Source organism: Phaethon lepturus, unplaced genomic scaffold, assembly GCF_000687285.1.
Source record: "Phaethon lepturus isolate BGI_N335 unplaced genomic scaffold, ASM68728v1 scaffold3268, whole genome shotgun sequence".
Lineage (NCBI taxonomy): Eukaryota > Metazoa > Chordata > Aves > Phaethontiformes > Phaethontidae > Phaethon > Phaethon lepturus.
The window spans coordinates 53,297-73,157 of NW_010555384.1; the positions used below are offsets into that span (position 1 = coordinate 53,297).

Sequence of the window (19,861 nt, forward strand, 5' to 3'; positions counted from 1 at the left end):
TCAAGGAAATAGGAGTAGGGATAATGAATGCCTACCTGAGAGATTTCCTTTTCTGAGTATGCCATACACAAAAAGCAGACACTGACCAGTACAGTGGTGACCTGAGTCATGCATTGTGTCCAGTTTGGGACTAACATGAAGGAAGCTGCTGAAGAGAGAGAACTGTTTCTCTCAGGCTTTGGAATTGTAGCCTCCAGGTGCTGATATAAGTGACTACTCTTATTCTTAAAATAGTAGCTGCTTTATATATAAAATAGTCAAAATAGAGAAGGTAGAAGAGGGGTACTGGAAGTGGGGGTCATTTAGTTTAAAAACAAAACAAAACAAAAACCCAGAATGGCTTTTTGGGTTTAAATCATCTGACCCAGCTAAGAAGGTTTTCATTACAGAAAGCATTGTATAGACAATCATAAGGGACTAAGTAATAAAAGAGAAAGTAGTTTTTAAGAGAATAATTAGGAACTAAAAGGTGAATCTGGGACCCTGGCAAATGGAGAGATCAAGGTCTTAAGTGTGAGCCAGAAGTACATTGGGGAAATGCAAAATTATTAACACTACTTACAAGTGGTTTGTACTTATACTTAATGTTGTATAGAGCATTCCTTAGTTTCACTGCCTTTCCTATTGCACTAAGTTAGTCAAAACTGTCAGTGTGCTTACAAATAGCCTATTTTAAACTATTCTTACCATATACTGTAGTTCCATGATTGTATTAATTTGTTTTCCTAAATGTTCTTTTTTTCTACTCAGATCTTTAGTTTTCCCCATGGGCCTGCAAAAATCATTGTCATTGCTTCTGAGGCTCCAGCCAGCATTTGTACAGTTTTCTGGGGAAGTTTTACTTTTGTCATTGTTTTGCTTTGGTGACATTTCTTCTTTCACTACTGTAGCACTGATCAGCTGGTTACTATTGTCTTTTATAGTAGCCTTTATATAAAATAGCTTGGGGTTTCTTATTTTTGGACTCTGCATACACATCCAGGTTTGCAGGAGTTTGGGAAGTAGTCAGTAAACAATTCTCATGACTGGATGGACCAGGTTTTTGTACAACTGTAAGGCTTACCACTTAGAGCTTCTCTTCTCTCTTCCCCTCTTCATTTGTGGTTCTAATACATACCAGGAACATCAGGTTCCCTTCCTGAATCTGGCTGTTTTAAAGGTAAGAGGTTGAAGAAAGTGGTCTCTAGTCCTTGGAAGATTTCTAGTTTCTCCTTCTTTTGAGGTGTTACTACGTCAGGAAAGTAGGAGACAAACAACACTCTTGGTCTCTCTTCAGTGCACTAAAGATGAGGGCAGAGTTCTGCCAGCATGTGAACAGACAGACTGAAACCATTTTGTTCTGATCTCAGGAAGCAAACAGATTCCCTCATCTTCTTCACACCCTCTTTTTGGTTACAGCAGACTTGGCGATTGCTGCTCCAGGTTCAAGGACCTGCACTTTCTGCTTGACTGTCTGTGGACGTGTGGCCTGCGGGTTGCTGTGCTGGGGTCAGCACCGCATTCACCTCTGTGCTTGCCTGCTGTGTCTCCCCAGAGCTCTTCTCTCAAAGCTTGCAGCAGCACAATATGAGGCTCCAAAGACAGTCCTCTGTGCCCTGTGCACTGAACACATCTGAGAATTTCAGGAACTGAAGGAAGAGGCAGGTGGAAAAACACAGGAGGGAGTGGGAGACCTTCCTTCCCTCACCCTCCCAGCACTTCTGACGGTGTGAGCAGCAGTATCCACTTCCCATAAGCATCGTCCAGATTGTAGCACAGTGTGGACTGCTAAAGCTCTTGCAAATATTGAACTGCTTTCTCATTTCTCTTCCCCTGGCACCTCATCCCATCAGTTCAAAAAGTAAATTCAAAGCAAATCACTTAAAACCAAAAGGATTCATCTTTTACAAATAGTTCAAGGCTTCTTTACAGTAATAGGAATAAAGCACTGCTGGCTTGTCTAATCAGTGCGCTCTTCAGTTGGTGCTTTTCTCTGTGCCCTGAAAATTTGAAATACAGGAGAAAATTTATTGTACTTCTGTTATTAAAACTTTCTGTTAAGTTTGGGCACTCCATTTTTTGCTGGCAAGTAAATGTCATGCATGCATTTTGCATAGTTAAGGTCAGGTCTTGCCAAGTCACAAAAGGTTAGAGTTGAGCTTATCATGAAGGCACCTGAGAGATAAAAGTTTTCTAAAAATGTCTTTTTCCTCTATTACCTAACAAATTTGGGAACAAAAGTACCTCAGTTCTTGAAATGCCAGCACCTCTATTTTGCCAGAGTTCACTGCAGCCAATTGTGTAAGTGGGATAAGTTACCTACTCATGTGGTTGCAGAATTGTCTCCCTCAGCACAGTAGGACTGAGTGGGATCAGAAATATGGAATGGAAGTAAAATGAGATTTTGGGTTGCAGAAATACAGGTTGAGATGCAAGGATGCAAATATCCATAGCGATAATACTGACTGTGATGAAGATCCGTGAAGTGAGCAGAATGGTGAGTAATTTAAGTGGTTAATAGTTGAGCTAGAACAGCAGGAAAAAGAGGTTGGTGGAACTTACGCCAGGAAGTGACTTTGCAGGGTTGTCCAGAAAGATGAGAGATTTTCTGTTACAAGTTGACCTGTCCATTTGGTTCCCTGCTCCTCAGACACAGAGGGGTGAGGAAACACAAAAAGAAGAGTGGGAAGTGCAGTGACTGACTTGTTGGATGATCTGCCTGAAAACTGAGACAGGGGTGGAAGTGCTTGTAGCATTCTTGAGTGGGCTGTAGAAAGAAACAAAACTTGGTGTCAGAAAAAGCTGTTTCAACAAGGCTGAAAGATAGGGTTTTAAATTTGTTCCAGGGAGGATCACTGGGAATGATACGTGTTCACATGAGGGAATGGAATTGTATGCCAGGCAAGATGTCCTGGCATTGTCAGGTAAGCTTTCAGGGTAGTGGTGGAAGCCTTGTCCCTTCAAATACTAAATCTTAGAGAATTTCCTAAAACAGGATTCATAGTATGCAAAGAGGCAGATGGCAAGAGTTTGGGAATGAAGGTAGGCTAGGGCATGTCTGTCCTTTTTGAACTGCAAAGACCCTACTTGGGCTGAAATTTTAAGACTTGTGTCATGCTACTGTGTGTGGGATGTGATTGTGATGCTTTTATTTCCTCCCCACAGCATGCAGTTCTGTCCAAGCAGGGCTTTAAAGCACCGCTCTGCAGCCACTGTGAGTAATGCTGCACATGGGAAGTGGCTCAGAAAATGTTGGTTTGTGGTGGCACCTTCTGACAAAGCACAGCCTTCCCGCTTGGCTTTGCTTTGAGAAACAGCACAGGTCTGTGTCACCATGAACTTTACTTCTGTACCTCTGTGCACACACGTGCATGTGGAAGGAAAGGGGAAAAAGTGGCATTTCATATGAAGACTTAGGTGCTGACATACCTTCCTACACAGCTTGCAAGGGGTTATTTCCTTGTAACAGTAAAGCATTTTTGAGAAGAACATGAGCTTTGTTTCTTGCAAAAATCTTACCTTATTTCCAGGCAGTAAGCTGACTGGAAGATAGGACTTTGTCCCTGAGTGATTGCTTTTATTGTGCACGCTAGTGTGTTGGGCATTTTAATTTCTCCAGTGTTTTCTTAGCATGTGAGAAGCATTTTACTAGCTGAAGGATATGATTAATTCATTAAAAGTAATGACTGTAGTATCATTAGATTTTGTCCTTGGGGGTGCTGACTTTGGCGACAACTACTGAATGCTAGTCGTCTAGAACAAGGTGAGCACTAGAGCTAGCACTGTTATCTTGTGTATGTTGACTGAAGTGATAATTGCAGTTACTGAATTGGAATACTAAAAGCGCACTCAGGTTATGTACTGGTTTCCATATGAAGATGAAGGGAAGAATGTGCTCAAATTACCTCAAGTAAAATTGGATGAAGAGGCTGATGATTTCTTTGTTGCCTAGGGCAGGAAGAAAGGAAGATGTAAAAGCATTATGATTTGAGCCTTGGGATACACAGCTGTGCTGAAGCAAAGCTCCATTCCCTCCCGTCTTTTTATTACCTTTCAAGCTGAATGTGTCCCAAGTTATTTAGAACTAGAGAAGGAAATACACTGGGTGCTGTTACACAGGGACATTATTTTGCCATCTCTTAGACCTGGCCCTGTGGGGCGAAGCAGCGGTGTCCTTCCTGGCCATGGGCAGGCTGCAAGCAGCTGGGCGGTGGGGGGCCAATTCGCCCCAGGAGGGCGAAAGGGAGGTGAGCCATGGGAAGCAGTGCTGCTTCCTGGGATTTGCTGCCGGACGGCTGCATGGCAGCAGGGGTGTGGGGACGGCCCTTTCACCACCCGCCTTTCAGTGGGTGGTGTGGGGGCCTGGGGGTGGCGAGGTGAGTGGTTCAGCTAGCTGTGCCAAGCGGCTGGAGACTGGATGGGCAGCACGAGAGCGCCTAGAGCAGCATGAGCCTAGAGCAGCAGCTGTGCCGACAGCTCCATTGACTGTAATGGCCTGAGACTTGAGCTGGAGGCGAGAGGCAGGGAAAGGGGGACAGATACTCAAGAACAACTGAGTGAGATGCTGAAGGGTGGTGTAATTTAGATGTGCTCTGCGCCATTTAAATTAAGCTGACGCTACCCTGTGTGTTGGCAGCTGACTATTACTGTGAGTAGTGCAAGATCTGATCATCAGAAGACATTCTTTCACACCTGCTGCACAGACTTAGGGTGTCTGAGGCTGTTAAGACCTGCTGCCTCCCTTTCTGCCGCACAAGTTGTAGAATGCTAGAAATACTTTGTAGCTGTTAAGGGTTACCAGTTTCTGGACCCTTACAGACTAAACTTTAGGCATAGATGCTTGAAATAGCCAGAGGCCATACCAGTGATCCTGGACTATCCACCAGCCCCAGCCCTGTGTGGCGTGTCTTGTAGTTTGCCCTTGACGCACCTTTGACAGACATGTTCTAACATACTGGCTTTTGGGTGGGTGTGCTAAGCAGGGTCAAAATACCTGATATCCTGACACTTGTGAGTTTAGAAAACAGATGTTCATGAGGAAAACTAATTGACAAATATCTGCGTACCCTATTTTTCCATTAAACTTTGTTGTTTATTTGTGAGTCTGCATAAAATGCATGTATTACAAAAGAAGCAACCAACAATCAGTCACTTTACACTGCATCTTTTTGCGTTTGTTTGCCTGATGGTGTTCCAGAGTGAAATCCTCCATTTCATCTTTCCTCAGCGACATGTATGGTTCTTGAAAATCACAGGAGCTTTCAGATACTTTGTTGTTGTGTTGCAGCCCTCTGTGGGGGCCATTACTAATGGGTGCTGCTTTAACCAAACTGCTTTATCTTGGTTCCAGAGATGCAAAATAAATGGTGGACCTCTGTTGCTGCATGCTCTTCTTAACTTCTGCTAGGATTGTGGGGCTGGACAAATGGCACCATCTGGAGATGGTCAGTGCTGCTCCAGCCTCAGAGGAATTGTTGAGAAGTGACATAAGGGGCTCTCCCCACTGCAGAGCACGTAGGACTGGTGAACAGTTTCATGCTTGGATTCCCAGCTGGCTGTACAGTATTTAAAAACAAGATCTATGCTTGCTGATACAGAAGAACCTGTCTTAGGGTATGCATGTTTTATTTCCAGATTTTCAATTGTCAGACACTTTGGATATCTGATCCCAATGTTTTCTTCTTCTCTTTTTTTTTTTCTTTTCCCTTTTAATAATTTTTGGCAGGCTAAACAATTTAGTTAGCATTAGGAGAACTCCTTTTTTGTTGAGCTGTATGGCTTTTTGTTAGGAACAAATGCTCTATTTATTAAATTTTGTTTGTTTTGTGCAGTGTTACAAATACTGTGGCATTCCGGTTTCATGTTTTCTGGTCTGTGTTTCACTGATTGAAGTGCAGTGTTACGGATGCTTGCTGTCTTCTCTAAGTAGACTATTTTGGAGCTGCAAATGGGAGCTGAAAGTTTTCCAAAGTCAGGATGTTATAACTGAATGTGCTTTCTCTTCCAGACATTCCCATGCAAATGACTTGTGGGAGGAAACAGCTTAAAAGGTTGCAGGAGAGATACCTTCTGTACCTTCTTCCTCGCCTCCCAAAACCAAATGCAGTGTTCAAAATACTCATTGAGAGGGTGTTTTGATGTGGACCTTATTCCTGAAAGAAATACTAGCTTGTCAGCTCTTAAATAATTGTATTCTGCTTTTATATCCTCAGTCATTTAAAGAACTGTTACCAATTTTTAACATATATGAACGTCAAGTGCTAATATATGAATAAATCCCTGAAACTGTGGCAATCTGAAAAGTCAGATTTTTTTTAATGCGGCATCACCTGTGTCTGGTCTAGCACTTGGCCATGCCACTGATTCTTGAACAAAAAGAGTCCAGGCTAATTCTTCTCTTTTTAGTTCCAGTTGCATGGGATAGAAAGAAAATAAAAAAAGCAGCTTTCAGAGTAGATAAAGGTCAATAGATTATGCTAATTGTTCTGTTATCAAAAATAACTTAGGATTTTTTGAGTTCATTGACTGTCCAGGCACAATTCACACTAACTTTGTGACTGTAGCAGGATGTAATTACATCAGGGCAACACGTACCTCCTGTTGCTATTTATGTTGAAATGTCTGGACAAACCACTACAGAATTTCTCAACGGAAGTCACTCTCTAATCTTTTTGTGTCTTCCAGCTTGCAGGGTATTTTTGGGTTTGTGTGTTAAGCTACAAACATGCAGAGTCATAACACTGATGTGAGAAAATCTACAGTGCAAACGGGAAGCGAGTACTGCCATGTCTGTCTTCTTGTGTAGGTTTTGTGATAAATACCAGCCCGTGGTCTGCAGACTGCTGGTCTGCAACTCTGCTAATGTGCTACTGTTTCTAAGTTATTTTGATGGATGGTTGCAACTAGTCTTAAGACAGTCTGGTTTACCAGGGAGGAGGAAGAGGAGGCTTCACATCTCATATTTTTTTACAAGATCCTTTTTTGGGTAGTTTTAGCTCTTTCAGATAAAGAAAGAAGAAAGGTATGATGACCAAGAAGTGACTAATGTTGAGCAGAGTGTGCAAAGACTCCAGTGGAAAATCAGAGACTTGAGACCGTCGTAGACAGGTTTTGAGCAGAAGGAATGAGGATGCTGAAAAGCTTTGATTCGAGTAGCATTAGTCCTGGATAAGGGGAGTTGAGCCTAAATATCTGGCTAATCTCATTGTTCTGTAAATTACTCAATCTCTAGTACAGTTCCTCAAAGAGAAGCAACAGAAAGTTTGGGTTTTTTTCCTTTTGAATGCATTTTACAAGCTTTTTCTACATCTGAATTATTTCAGGAGTATTCTGTGTTAATTACGGTTTGTTGGCTGACTGCAGATACAGTGTATTTTAATAGGTGTTTTTTACCTCTAGTTGCTGTCACTTCAGAATGAATACACAATATATAAGGAACCTGAATGAAGCGTAGTTGTTCCTTGAGAAAAGTGAATGGTGTTTTCCAGGATGCCATTTATTTATTTAGCAAATGAAGATCGGTACAGTGTCTTTATGAAATACACTGTCAGTGGTAGAGAACAGCAGTGCTGTAGGTCAGTTTTACATTACCGTATTAAAAAAAGGCATTTAGCAACACACCTGTAGTTTAGTGTCTGATCAGAAGTGATGGTGTCTTTCTGAGAATTAATTCCAACAGCAGAATAAACAAGTGCTTTTTGAGATTTTAAGAGCAGTTGGAAAATACCAACTTTCCCTCTTTGTGGTCAGTCACAATTCACACAGGCTTGACATCAACTGTTGCTACATTAGCAGCTCCTTGTAACGAGCTCAGCTGTAAGGAAGGCACTTGCTTTTAGGAGGTTTGTTGTCATTGGATACTGCAGTACTGATTTACATTACTGGGAAGTGCTATTTTTACCGCAAATCTGCTTCAGCCTCTGGCAATACCAGCTATTTCAGCGCAGTTCCTGCCTCCTGCCCCTCCAGTTGGCATCTCTGTTATCACATAACCAAATGCTGCCATTTGTTTATTTCTGCCTGCCCAAATTGCACTGTGGCACTTGCTCACCCCTAACCCACTCACTCATTTGTGCTTAGGTCCTACTAGACTGTATCCTCCATATCAACAAGGTGAGCATTTCCTGCCTCCCACATCTCCCCAGCTTAGCTCTGTGCCATTTCAGGAAAGATATCAATTTATTTACTCCTAAATACTGCTTTGCTGTATAGCCAGTGCTGCACAGAACAGCTTCGCTCACGCGGCGCTGCGGATATCGGTAAGATGGAGCGTGAAGTTGGTCTTTGTGAGATAAGTTGGGAAATTTTTGCTGCATGCAGCCTCCTTGTGCTGTGCTGTCCACTCGCAGGCAGTGTTGATGGTGGGCCCTGACTGCCTCTTGCAGCAAAGCCTCACCTATGTCAACAGCGCAGCGTTTTCTCTTGCGCCGTGAAGCCAAGGGCCAGACGTACGCTAGCGGTCTGCGATCTGCCAGCCGGCGGCACCTGGCACCTGGCATTGCAAAGGAGCAGAGCCATGCAGAGGGCTTGTTCTCCACCTCTGGCGGCCTGCATTGGACCCGCTGCTGTGTCGTGTGGCTCCCTGAGAGACTCATGCTGTTGCTGTGATCCTGCTGGTTTTCTGTCACGTGGCATGCAGAGTCCTGCAGGGGAAGAAAGCTGAGACTTGTGGGTTGCCCCCTTCGATGTATCGGGGTAGCTTATTAAAAATGAGCCTCTTGTCTTACAGGAAAGGACTGGAGCTTTATTTGGTAAATGGAGGTTACAGCAGAGCAGTGGGGAGAAGAGCTCAGGTGTACTCTCCCCTTTTTCCTCTTCCTTCCCCACAACCAACTGAAAACTCCATTTCTTTTGGGCAATAAAGCCTTCCCTTTCCGCACAAACACTGCTCTTTTCTCCTCTGGGGCAGAGAAGAGGCAGCTATCTGCCCAAGATTGGTTGATGTCTTTCTTTTCTACCCCAAAAATAAGAATAAATACAAGAATTAAGTCTCTTCCCCAAGTGAGTGGGTAAAGTTGAGAAGCCGTGGACAAAAACTGTCTTTTTTATCCCATGTGGCATCCTGAAGTGACACGTTAGCTGGAAGTGAGAGCAGTGATGGTGTATCCATGCGATCAGTCACGCATAGTCACGCATGTGCTGCTGCATTATTGCGAATGGCATCTGCGTATGCAGCAAAAACAAGGCAATTGCACAGCCCAAATAAAGGGGGAGGACCATTACTATTGTACCCAAGTGTCTGGAAATTAGGACATGACAGAAGCCATGTTGATGATGTGAACTTCATTCAGCCCCTCTCCCAGCCTCCTGAAGCATGGGCCTGCGATGTGGTGGTGGGGGCAGGGGCATCTCTATTCCCCCCTGAGTTGCCACGCAGACACTCGATGGGTTTCTCAGCAAATTGAAACTTTCAGGCTGTGTGTGCAAACGGGTGCTGGTTAAGATGGGGGACAGCCGGCAGCAGTTGTAGCTTTTCCTCTCCCCGGGGCAGGCACTGGGGGAGTGAGACACATACTTAATCGGAGAGGGTGCTGGGGGCATTTGTGGATGCTTGCAGACATTACAATGATGAGGTGAGCGTCCTGGGCCAGTGCACACCTCTTCTGCTCATTCCCTAGCTGCACCCTTGTGGTGGGTTGACCTTGGGTGCATGCCAGGTGCCCACCAAGCTGCCCTATCACTCCCCCGGTCAACTGGACAGGGGGAGAGAAAAATACTATAAAAGGCTCACGGGTTGAGATAAGGCAAGGGAGATCACTGGCAAAACAGACTCGACTCAGGGAAATTAATTAATTGCCAGTAATATCAGCTTAGGATAACAAGAAATAAAACCAAATCTTAAAACACCTTCCCTGCACGCCTCCCTTCTTCCCAGGCTCATCTTCACTCCCAACTTCTCTACCTCTGCCCCCAAGGCGGCACAGGGGGACTAAGAATGGGGGTTGTGGTCAGTTCATCACATGTCATCTCTTCTGCTCCTTCCTCCTCATTCTCTTCCCCTGCTCCAGTGTGGGGTCCCTCCCACAGGAGAGGGTCCTTCATGAACTTCTCCAATGGGGGTCCTTCCCACAGGCTGCAGTTCTTCACAAACTGCTCCAGCCTGGGTCCTTTTCATGTGTTCTTTCCACAGGGTGCCGTCCTTCAGGAACAGACTGCTCCAGTGTGGGTCCCCCGTGGGGTCACAAGTCCTGCCAGCAAACCTGCTCCAATGTGGGCTCTGCTCTCTCCGCCGGTCCTGCCAGGACCTTGCTCAGGTGGAGGCTTCCCATGGGGTCACAGCCTCCTTTGGGCATCCACCTGCTCCAGCATGGGGTCCTCCACAGGCTGCAGGTGGATATCTGCGCCACTGTGGAGCTGCAGGGAGACAGCCGGCCTCACCATGGTCTTCACCAGGGGCTGCAGGGGAATCTCTGCTCCAGTGCCTGGATCACCTCCTCCTCCTTCTTCACTGACCTTTGTGTCTGCAGAGTTTTTTCTCTCACATATTCCCACTCCTTTCTCCACCTGCAATTGCTGTTGCTGGGTTTTTTCCCACCTTCTTAAATACGTTATCCCAGAGACACTACCACCATTGCTGATGAGCTTGGCCATGGCTACTGGCAGGTCCATCTTGGAGCCAGCTGGCATTTGCTCCATCAGACATAGGTGAAGCTTCTAGCAGCATCTTACAGAAGCCACTCCTGTAGCCCCCATGTTACCAAAACCTTGCCACGCAAACCCAATACAACCCTGAACGCCCTCGTCCCAGGCTGTATTCCTTTGTCTGTCCACCCCAAATTCAGGTAATTTCCAAGGACTTGCATCCCAAGTTCCCAATTCTCTTCTGTTCCTGTCATTCCCTGTCCTGCTCCAGCCTCTTTTTCCTAGCCCCTACTCATCTGACTGACCTCTCTGCTCTTCTGATGTCTCCTCATCTTTCCTCTCAGCTCCAGCTTTCCTCTGGGGCTCGTCATTGCCTATTCTCACTTCTTGCATGACACTGTCCCCGTTTCCTTGACAAGCTGTTTGCGGTTACACTACACACCTTTAGGTCTGTGCTGGACATGCTCTTTTTGTCTAGTCCCAGCCTCTCCTCTGGAGAGCAGCCAGCACTCCCACAGTCACTGCTTTGCATTAACCCTGGGCTCTGAGAACCTTGGTGCAGCTGCAGTACTACGGTCTTGTGGAACATGAAGTGTTTTGTGTGTTTTTACAGTACCTTGGTGATTTGCAGGTTTTCTCTCTGAAAAAAAGAACTGACAGACCGGTGGTGTTGGCTCTTTAAACTATCTGTTAAACATTTAAAAACCATTTTTGCCAGGGACAAGTTGAGATTTTCCTGTGTATAGAGCATTGTCATGTCCTAGTGAGAACATCAGGCATGACAGTGATTTCCTTGAGTATCTGATGCACAGGCTCAAGAGCAGGACTCTGGAACATGCAAAGGCTTTTGGAAGCATGCACCAAGTTACCCAGTTGGTATTGCAGGCTATTGAGTTCACAGGTGGCTTCCTAGCAAAACCTGTAATTGCTTTGGCAAACTCGGTACAGCATGTGACACAGCTAGAGATGTGCTTCTAGTGCTTGGCTTCTTCGGCACTGCTGAGCTGCATGTGTCCGTAAGGTTTCCCCCAGTGATTATTCTTTGGGGGAGTAAACTCTTTTGCAGACTGTACATCTTCTGCCAGTGGTGTATTTTCTCCTCATCTTCACTGCACTGTGGAGACACTTTTAAAACCCGGCTAGCTTTCTCCATGGAGAATATGTGACAAATATCCTTTGCACGTTAAATTCCTATTCAAGTATTTTGTGGCATCCCTGAATTGCCTTTCTGTCAACAGCGAGCAGTTAGTTTGACCTGCCACGTTTAGCATGTGTTTTTTGGGGGGGTCCCCAACCATGCAAGGACAGATTCTCAATTCAGTTGCGATCAGTTGCCCAGCAAACACTGATAAGCTTAAAATCGGAGGAGGAGGAATGTTGTCTGCCTGCAAGAAAGGTGCCAGTTTTATTACCCTCAGAGTTTATTGCCCTTCCTAATTAAAATTCCAAACTATCCTCACCACTGCCTGCATCTGTAAACCTTCAGTAAGTGTGACGTAAGATGACTTAGTGTGACTGGCAGGTGGTGCAGGCTGTTTGCACTGAGCACAAATGACACTGTGGCTTCAGCAGTTGTTTTCCTTCTCTAATTATTTATTTGCATTTTTAGAATGACCTTGGGTGGGGAATGACTGCTCACTCAACCCCGTGTCCTTGCTTGCACTTCCACCTGGAGACTCTCTTTGGAAGGTTCATAGGATTGTATGTTTTAGGCTCTCAGCCACATGACATGAGTTCCAAAAAGGCTTGTTTCCATAGTGCGATGGGGCAGTATGAACTGATGCTCTTGGCCACCCTTCCCGTATGGGGAGAGAGCAGGCTGCAGCATTTGGCTTGCAATAACATTGTGTACTTGTGTCCAAAATACAAATTGTGCTAGCTCCCTGCCTGAATGATTGAGAAATGAACATTAAGTCCTACCCTGCTGCATGGGCCTGACTGCATATGATGAACTGGAGTCCGTGCTGGCAAAATATAATTGCTCATAATTATGACAAATCGTGCACAATGCTCATATTGTGAACTACAAAGCTTTTGACCACTACTGCTTATCTAGCTGCTTCAAAAGCCCTCCTGTTAAAGTGCACGAAGCTCAGAAAGCTTCAGGATCTGGTAGTTCACATTTTGTTGAGGGCATTGAAAAAACATTTGGTCTGTTTGAAGGAACTTGCTTCTATTCCCCAGAGTTTCTCCTGATGTGGGGGAGCAGGAGCTGGACTGCAGGATGGGATGGCTCAGCAGTACAGCAAGATGAAAGCAAGGATGGCTATTAAAAGGAAGTCTGAGCATTGCTCTTGATCTGTGTCCTTGATAAAAATCCCTAGTGATGTTCATCCTTCCAGTAACAGCTGCAGGCATGTCATTTCCCCTCTTTCTGTATTACCTGACAATCTGTCTTTCTGGTTTTTGGCTTTGCATTTTCTGCAGTAAGAAATGGTTTCATGTATCTATCAGCAGTGTTTGTTTCAGCAGATGCTAAAAAAGTGTGCACGCATGAGAGAGCAGTCTACGTGTTTTCACCTCGTGTGAGCACAGAATTGCACGCACTGCTGGGATGAATTGCCTTTGTTTTCCATGCACTTCGTTCATGGTCAGTGCTGTCAGCATGTGGCAGTCATGTTTGCAGAGCGCTGCTGAGTCAAATATCCTAGCTGGATATCTTAAAATGTTGGATACCTTCATAGCCACAGGCATTTGGAGCTGTAATTGCTGAGATAAGAGAGCTGCAGTTTGTGGGGTAGACAATTTGATCGTCCCTTCCAAGTACAGTGCTCCACGACTTGGCTAGGCACGCTGTCTGACCTTCTCGAGGGGAGTCCCACCCCACGGTTGAGCATAAACCCTTGCTGAAGTAGGTGGGATACTCTAGCATGGCAGGTCTAATCACAAGTTCCTCTCAAGTAATACTCTTCCCTTCTTTTCTATCTTTTAGTGTCAAGATGGTGCTGATGTGGACCAGCGGGGACACGTTCAAGACAGTTTACTTCATTCTGAATCAGGCCCCTTTCCAGTTCTCCATCTGCGGACTCCTGCAGGTTTTTGTGGACATCACTATCCTGTTGCAGGTTTACTTGTACAGCTACTACCCTCAGAAGCCTGTGTCCCACACTGCACACCCAGCCAGCACCAAGGCCCTGTGAGGCACTTAGCTGGGCAGGTTGCAAGTCAACGGCGCTGCGGAGTCAGCCATGGCGGCTCCTCTTCCGCTTGTAAATACTCCTGCGTTGCCGAGTTGAGAGCAGAAATGAGAACAAGGATTGACAATCTGGCTGCACTTCCAGTTCGGGAGGTTTTATTTCAAAGAACTTGCTCTCTCTGTTTCCAGACTTAGCTGTACAGAACTGTTTCCTGGTGGGGGGAGGGGCACTTTATTTTTGCATAGGTACCTATGAGCCTTATCGATTCACAAACGTTTGTATATTTAATCACAAGGGCTGGCTGGTTTGTGTTTTTAATGCTATTTAAAAATGTTACACCACAGAAATTATAGGGTATTTTGTCTGAAACTTTTACCTATTTATATAATATGAAGTCTGTATATTGGCAGGAATTTTGTGGCATATGCTAGCGTTCAGTATCTCCGTAGGAAGGAGTATTGAAGAGCAAATGCAGGAGCTTTCTCTTCTCTTTAAGAAGGGTGTCTGGTGAGCAGAGAAGGTGAGGACAGGAGGCTCTGCAAAGAGGTGAGCAGCCAGAAATGAACCAGTCATCCACAGTGGAAAGCATCAGTGTGCTGCAGAGTGAATGACCAGTGTCCACCCCTGCTGCGGGATCAGTGTGGCAGGTGGACACGTCAAGGAGATGATGCAGGGGCTCTGAGTATGGACAGTGCTGGAGCCACATTTAGAGCAGGCACAGCCAGTCAAGTGGTCGGCCAAAAGGAGGAGCTCATGGGAGACTGCTGGTAACTTAGGTAGTTTTGCCTTTGAAACAATGGGGTTTGGGAAGAGCCCACCTTGCACTCGGGGCAGCACAACTCCTGCAGCCATGCACAGGACAGAGATGGGCTGTAGGACGTCTTTCACAAACCAAGGTGCCAGCAGACGCGTGTTGCCAGGGCTGCCAGGCAAGTATTTCTAGATGGTGATTGAGCCACAAAGGCAGAAGCAGCTCCACTTCCTTTGCCTCAGAAGGGGATGTGAAGAAGTTTGAGACAGAGAAAAAGCCATATCCTATGGAATAGGACTAGCATCTTACAGCTTGATTTGTTGAGGCTGAGATTCACGTTCGTGTTGTTTTATGCCATACAAGAACCAGTTTATGTTTGGAGTGTTTCTTGCATTCACCCAACAAGGAAGAAGTCCACGTTTTCCTTTTTCTGTTGCTTTAAGATCTTCTAGGCTTTTAGAAGAATCAGCAGCCTGTAGTTAGACAGAGGGACTGAGGAAGCTGAAAGAGTAGAGAGTTTATTTATAAATGTAGATGTTGTCTATAATGGCTGTTTGCCAGCGTAGGTCACCATGCCCTTTCTGAGAACTGCACATGTCTAGCAGCTGCAGGTGGTGTGGACCCACAGGGGGCTGTGAACAAGCCCCTGGGCTTTTGCCAGTTGCCATCATGAAACTGCACAGGCTGCTATGAGGCAGCCATAGCGAGGTGCGTAGTCCCAAGAACAGCTATGCCTGCGCTGCTCGCTGCTTCATGAGGCTCCCTCCCTGCTGCCGGGTGAATCCCGTCTGACCACAGGCACGGTGTTAGAGCTGGGACAGATTTTTGAGAACAATTTTTTCTCCAAGATTAGCCCAAGAGCTTATGTTTTCTCACTGATGGTAGCAAGTCTGAGGTTTAGTAACTTCAGTGGGTAAATCAGATACTTCTCCTACCCTCTTTATTTGAGAACCTCATGATTTGAGTCAGGACTGTCTTCATCAATGGCAAACTGTCCCCCGGAGGGGAAGCGTCAGCAGGCTGCAGCAGTGGTTGCCTGGCGCTCGTTTGGGAATGTCTGTCATAAGACAGGGAAGAGTGGGCTGTCCCTGTGCTGCTTTACAGACCTGTGCCCCTCACGCCTCAGGCAACCCCAGGCTGACATCAGGGCTCCCACTGCACGTGCCGTTTGGTTTTGGAGCTGATGTGTTGGTGGTGGAGGGCTGAGGCCCAAATCTGTGGGCAGAAGTCCTGCCCTGGGGCCAAGCTGACCTGTCCTTTGGTGGGGGCACTGCTGGAGGTGGAAGGAAGGGTGTCCTCGGGATGTCCCTCCTGCCCTGGCAGATCCAGTTGGATCTGCGTGAGTGAAGCAGAGCCGAGGAGAGCTGCTGTTTCCAAGGGCTGGGCACAGAATGCTCTGCCTGGGTACTGACTCCACGCTCTTTGCTCGATACCGTACTCTTTTAGGCCTGAAGTGACCTTACAAAGACGATGTACCCGGCATGGTAGACTATGAATGTTTTGTTCCTCTCTTTTCTCCAAAGTTCTGGTTGTGTTACAGATTTTGTCTTTTTTAACTGAAAACTTAACAACTGGCTTCTCTGGTACGCTGCTTTAAGTGAGGATTGTATTTCTACTGTATGCAAACACTTTCTTGTGTGTTTTAATGGTCTGAAGTTTTGGATTTTTTTAATAACTTGTAGAGTTATTATACAGATTTTTGTATATGGTGGTCTTTTTCTAATATTCTATGAAACGGGGATATAAGAAATAGATGGCTCTTAAGAAATACACTTCTGTATGTTATAGCTTTGCCTGGGAATGCACACTTTTGGCCACCTCTTTGGCTTTAAACTACAGGTATTACTGAGGATAAAACATCTGTTGTTTTTTCCTTTTGGGACTCTTCCCCGGGCAGATTCTTGAGTCTGTCATCCAGTACCCAAACCAGCAAGCTCTGCAGACCAGTCTCATTCACACCAGAGCTGCAAATGCTGGAAGAGAAGCCAGTGAAACCATGTCTAAAGTCATCTTCTGTATGTGGCATTTAGCAAGGTAGGACTCTTGGCCAGGAACTCTTGAACTTCATCTTGCAAGATACTTTAGGGGCAAAATGTTACAGGACTTTGGTTTTGTTCTTTAATTGTCAGGAAGTTGTCAGGAAGTATCTGTATCAATGATCACCTCAGAGAATGAGAAATCAATTACTTTAAATACATCTCTTTGAATGTATGGCACATTTCATGAAGTTTATTTTCTCTGTCAGTTGCAATGTTTTTTTAAATAAAAATTACCTATTATATATAAATTTCAGTGTTGCTTTGTTTTGTTCAGATAAGATGTGTGCTGCTTAACTCTTTATTATAACTCATCTTGCCTACAGTGTTGTCTGTTGGAATAATTGGCATGCTTTTTCCTCCTGATAGATAGGTAAACAGAGGGCATAAATTGTCCTGAGGTCATGATGCACAACAGGGATTCTGGATTTCTGTCCCCTGCTCCTCCATACATCCTGGGGTAAACTTACCCTCATGACCACTTAACTCTTTTATGCTTGTGGTGCTCACAGTAAAAACAAATTGCTAACAGATTATTCTGTAGCCTTAAACCCCCCCAGTATTATGCAAACTGCATAATGAGGTCAAAAACGGGTCATAGCTGAGGGACATGTTCTTTGCAGCCATGGAAGATGAGGATACCGAGTGTGTCATCTCATGGCCAACTACTGTGCCAACAGGAGTCTTGACCTCCCTCCCTGTTGATTCAGGACGTGAAAACAAGCCCAGGCAGTCAGGACCAGCCTTGCAGCCCACGTGTGGCTTCTGCGCTCTGCCGGGCTGCCATTGCAGGCTGCTCCGACGTGGGGAGAGGGTTCGCTGTTGCTGTCTGCAGTGGCTGCAGAAGCTGGAGAAGGAGTCAGTGAGGAGAGGGGGCTGGGGCACAGGAGAGAGGGTCGGGAAGGGCAGGAGGAGAGAGGTGGGAGAAACTGAGCTTGCTGAAATAAGGGGCTGAAGGGAGAGACTCCTGGAGGGGAGGGAATGAATGGAGGAAAACCTGGTAGGTAAATCAGTGAGGTGGGGGTAGGGGGGCGGGAAATGAGAGGGTGGGGGGTAAAACCTGCCTGCTCCATTACAGCCTGCAGGCAGTGGAGACCACAAAGGGCAACGGCCCAAGCAGTTCCCACAACAGCCAAGCCTGATCATTACTCATAGTGGTTGCACCGTCTACCCCAACTAGAACTGGTGTTACGAGCCGCTGGCACTCACCGAGGGGAAGCTAATGGGGGGACTGGCCCGCTCAGCGAACGGGAGCTCCTGCAGCCACCTCTGGAGGCTGCAGCAGCCGGGGAAGCAGCAGGGCCCTTGTCCCGCTGGCTGGTGCAGGGCTGGCCCTGGCCTCAGGGCAACTCTCTCCCTTGGCCGTGCAGGGCAGGCACCGCCCAGCGCCGCAGCTTTATGGAGATGGAGATTTCATGGTTAGATGCTCGAGTCCGTGTATCTACATACATAGTTAGATGCAATTAAAAACATTTTAAGACAAAAGGCAAGGCTTGAATTCGGCGATGGGTAATAAAGCAAAAGTTGGCCCATGGGTGCTACTTATTAAATTTGGTTGTGATCCTTGGCTTAGGCTGGAGTGCCGAGAAGGCTTTGAGGACCTGACTGACAGCTGTAGCTTTGTTCGTGGCTTTCTGTAACAGAAAGAAGACATTAATGTGTAAGTCAATGATATGCCAATAAATAAACGCACTGCCTGGATACCTGTGCCAACAGCAGTAAATAAGAGACGTGGACTAGAACAAAATGTGAGGTGCACCCTGGAGCAGGGGCACATCTCTCCGTGAACAGCCTTGTAAAGCAGCCAGGTCCCAAGCAGACATCAGCATCTGGAAACGCCCCGAGAGCAAACACCGACTTAGGACTTCAGACCCCCATCCTGCCCCTTCTGTGTCCCGGTTTACGTGGGTTTGGCTCTCGCAGGTGCTGGCTTAGCTGTGCTGGGAGACGGAGGGGCTTTGCAGAAGTTGTGTTTGACTTTGTGCCATTCCCTCTAACTCTGTCCCTTTACCAGTTACCGCATCCTTAGTTCTCAAACATAGCTACGGTTTTCGGATGATTATTGTTGCCAACTGCCAGAATTTGGATGTCCAGGCCCACGCATGCTGCCACCAAGACAGCCATGTAGAAGAGGTGGCTTTGCTCACATGCGCTGTGGGTCTCTGTCCCAGAGGAGAGAGGAATTTCCTTTTCCTTGGGGCCAAACCAAGGAAACGGGTATAACTGCCCGCTGGCACCAGCATGCCTGCAGACAGCTGTGTAGCATTTATTATAGTTAGAGATAAATTGCCCTAAATCATGTGTGTGCTGTGTGAAAGAAAAAAACCCCACAACAACCATACACAACGAAACCAACACTTCTCCAGCAGCTGATCAAAAGTAATAAGCATCACCCATAACAACATCTACACTGGGTGAAACTCGCTCTCCTCTGGGCATCTTTTATGTCTGGCAAAGTGTGCATCACAACTTTGCACAGCTTCCAAAAATAATTTGTTTAAAAGGTTCCTGGTTTATATTTGTTTCCTCATCTGTCATCTCAATAGATAAAGTGAGACTTTATTAAAAGCCAGGCCCTGACTAACAGACATAATGAGTGGGTTTTGTCACTTCATTAAAACTCTGTGCGTGCTGGAATTAATTATGTGCCTTTTGAAAATATAAAGAACTCACTATTGTAGGACAATAGCAACTCGATGGAGCACAGCAGTAATATGGTGTGTGTCATCGGGGTGTTTTTCTGCACAGCTGCCAAGCTGCAGTTAGCTGTCCTGCTGCTGGGTTTTCATGCTGCAGGGCCAAAAGCGGCATTCAGTCATGTTTATTTGCTAGCACTGCAAGCATGGAACTCCTTGTTCTGCCAGGATGCCTGCTCCGGCAGGGCTCTTCTAAGAGTGAGCGGATGCTGCTGGTCCCTCGTGGGCCTCACCACCTTTGGGGGGCCCCCCCCCCTTGGCCCAGCCGTATTCTGCCCCCTCCGTGTGTGCTAGCCGTCACCACTGCCCTCACACCCAAGGTGAGGTGCCAGACAGCACCCGCTGTGCATGGAACAAGGTCCTGTGAGAGCTGAACTTGTGGGTTCGCCCAGTGAATCTGCTGGGCCCCGTCTGAAGACCGAGTGCCCCAACGAGCACCGCACCAGGCTTTGCCCCCACGCACCGCTCGCTTTGCTGGTTTGCGTTCCGCCGCCTGCAAAGCCGTATCCCCGCTGCCAAGCCTTAATAAGCCCTAATGCAAAGAAATGCCTGCATCAGGATTAAAAAAAATAATAAAATTAAAATCTCTCATGACTCACAGCAACCCAGCGCTCGGACAGCTTTGCCAGGAGCCTGAGTCAGCCCAGACGCCGTCCAGCAGCCCTTGGCCCTCCTCGCCTG

The 19,861-nt window shown here is 46.3% G+C and overlaps 1 protein-coding gene across 1 annotated transcript in view; it reads left to right on the top strand.

The window, feature by feature from the left end:
- The window catches only part of PQLC1 (PQ loop repeat containing 1), a 66,995-nt gene extending 53,295 nt beyond the window's left edge, over positions 1-13,700 (top strand). The window contains exon 5 of the mRNA XM_010292126.1: positions 13,493-13,700. Coding sequence (XP_010290428.1) covers positions 13,493-13,700 — 208 coding nt within the window. The remainder of the gene's footprint in view (positions 1-13,492) is intronic.
- Positions 13,701-19,861: the final 6,161 nt, after the last annotated feature.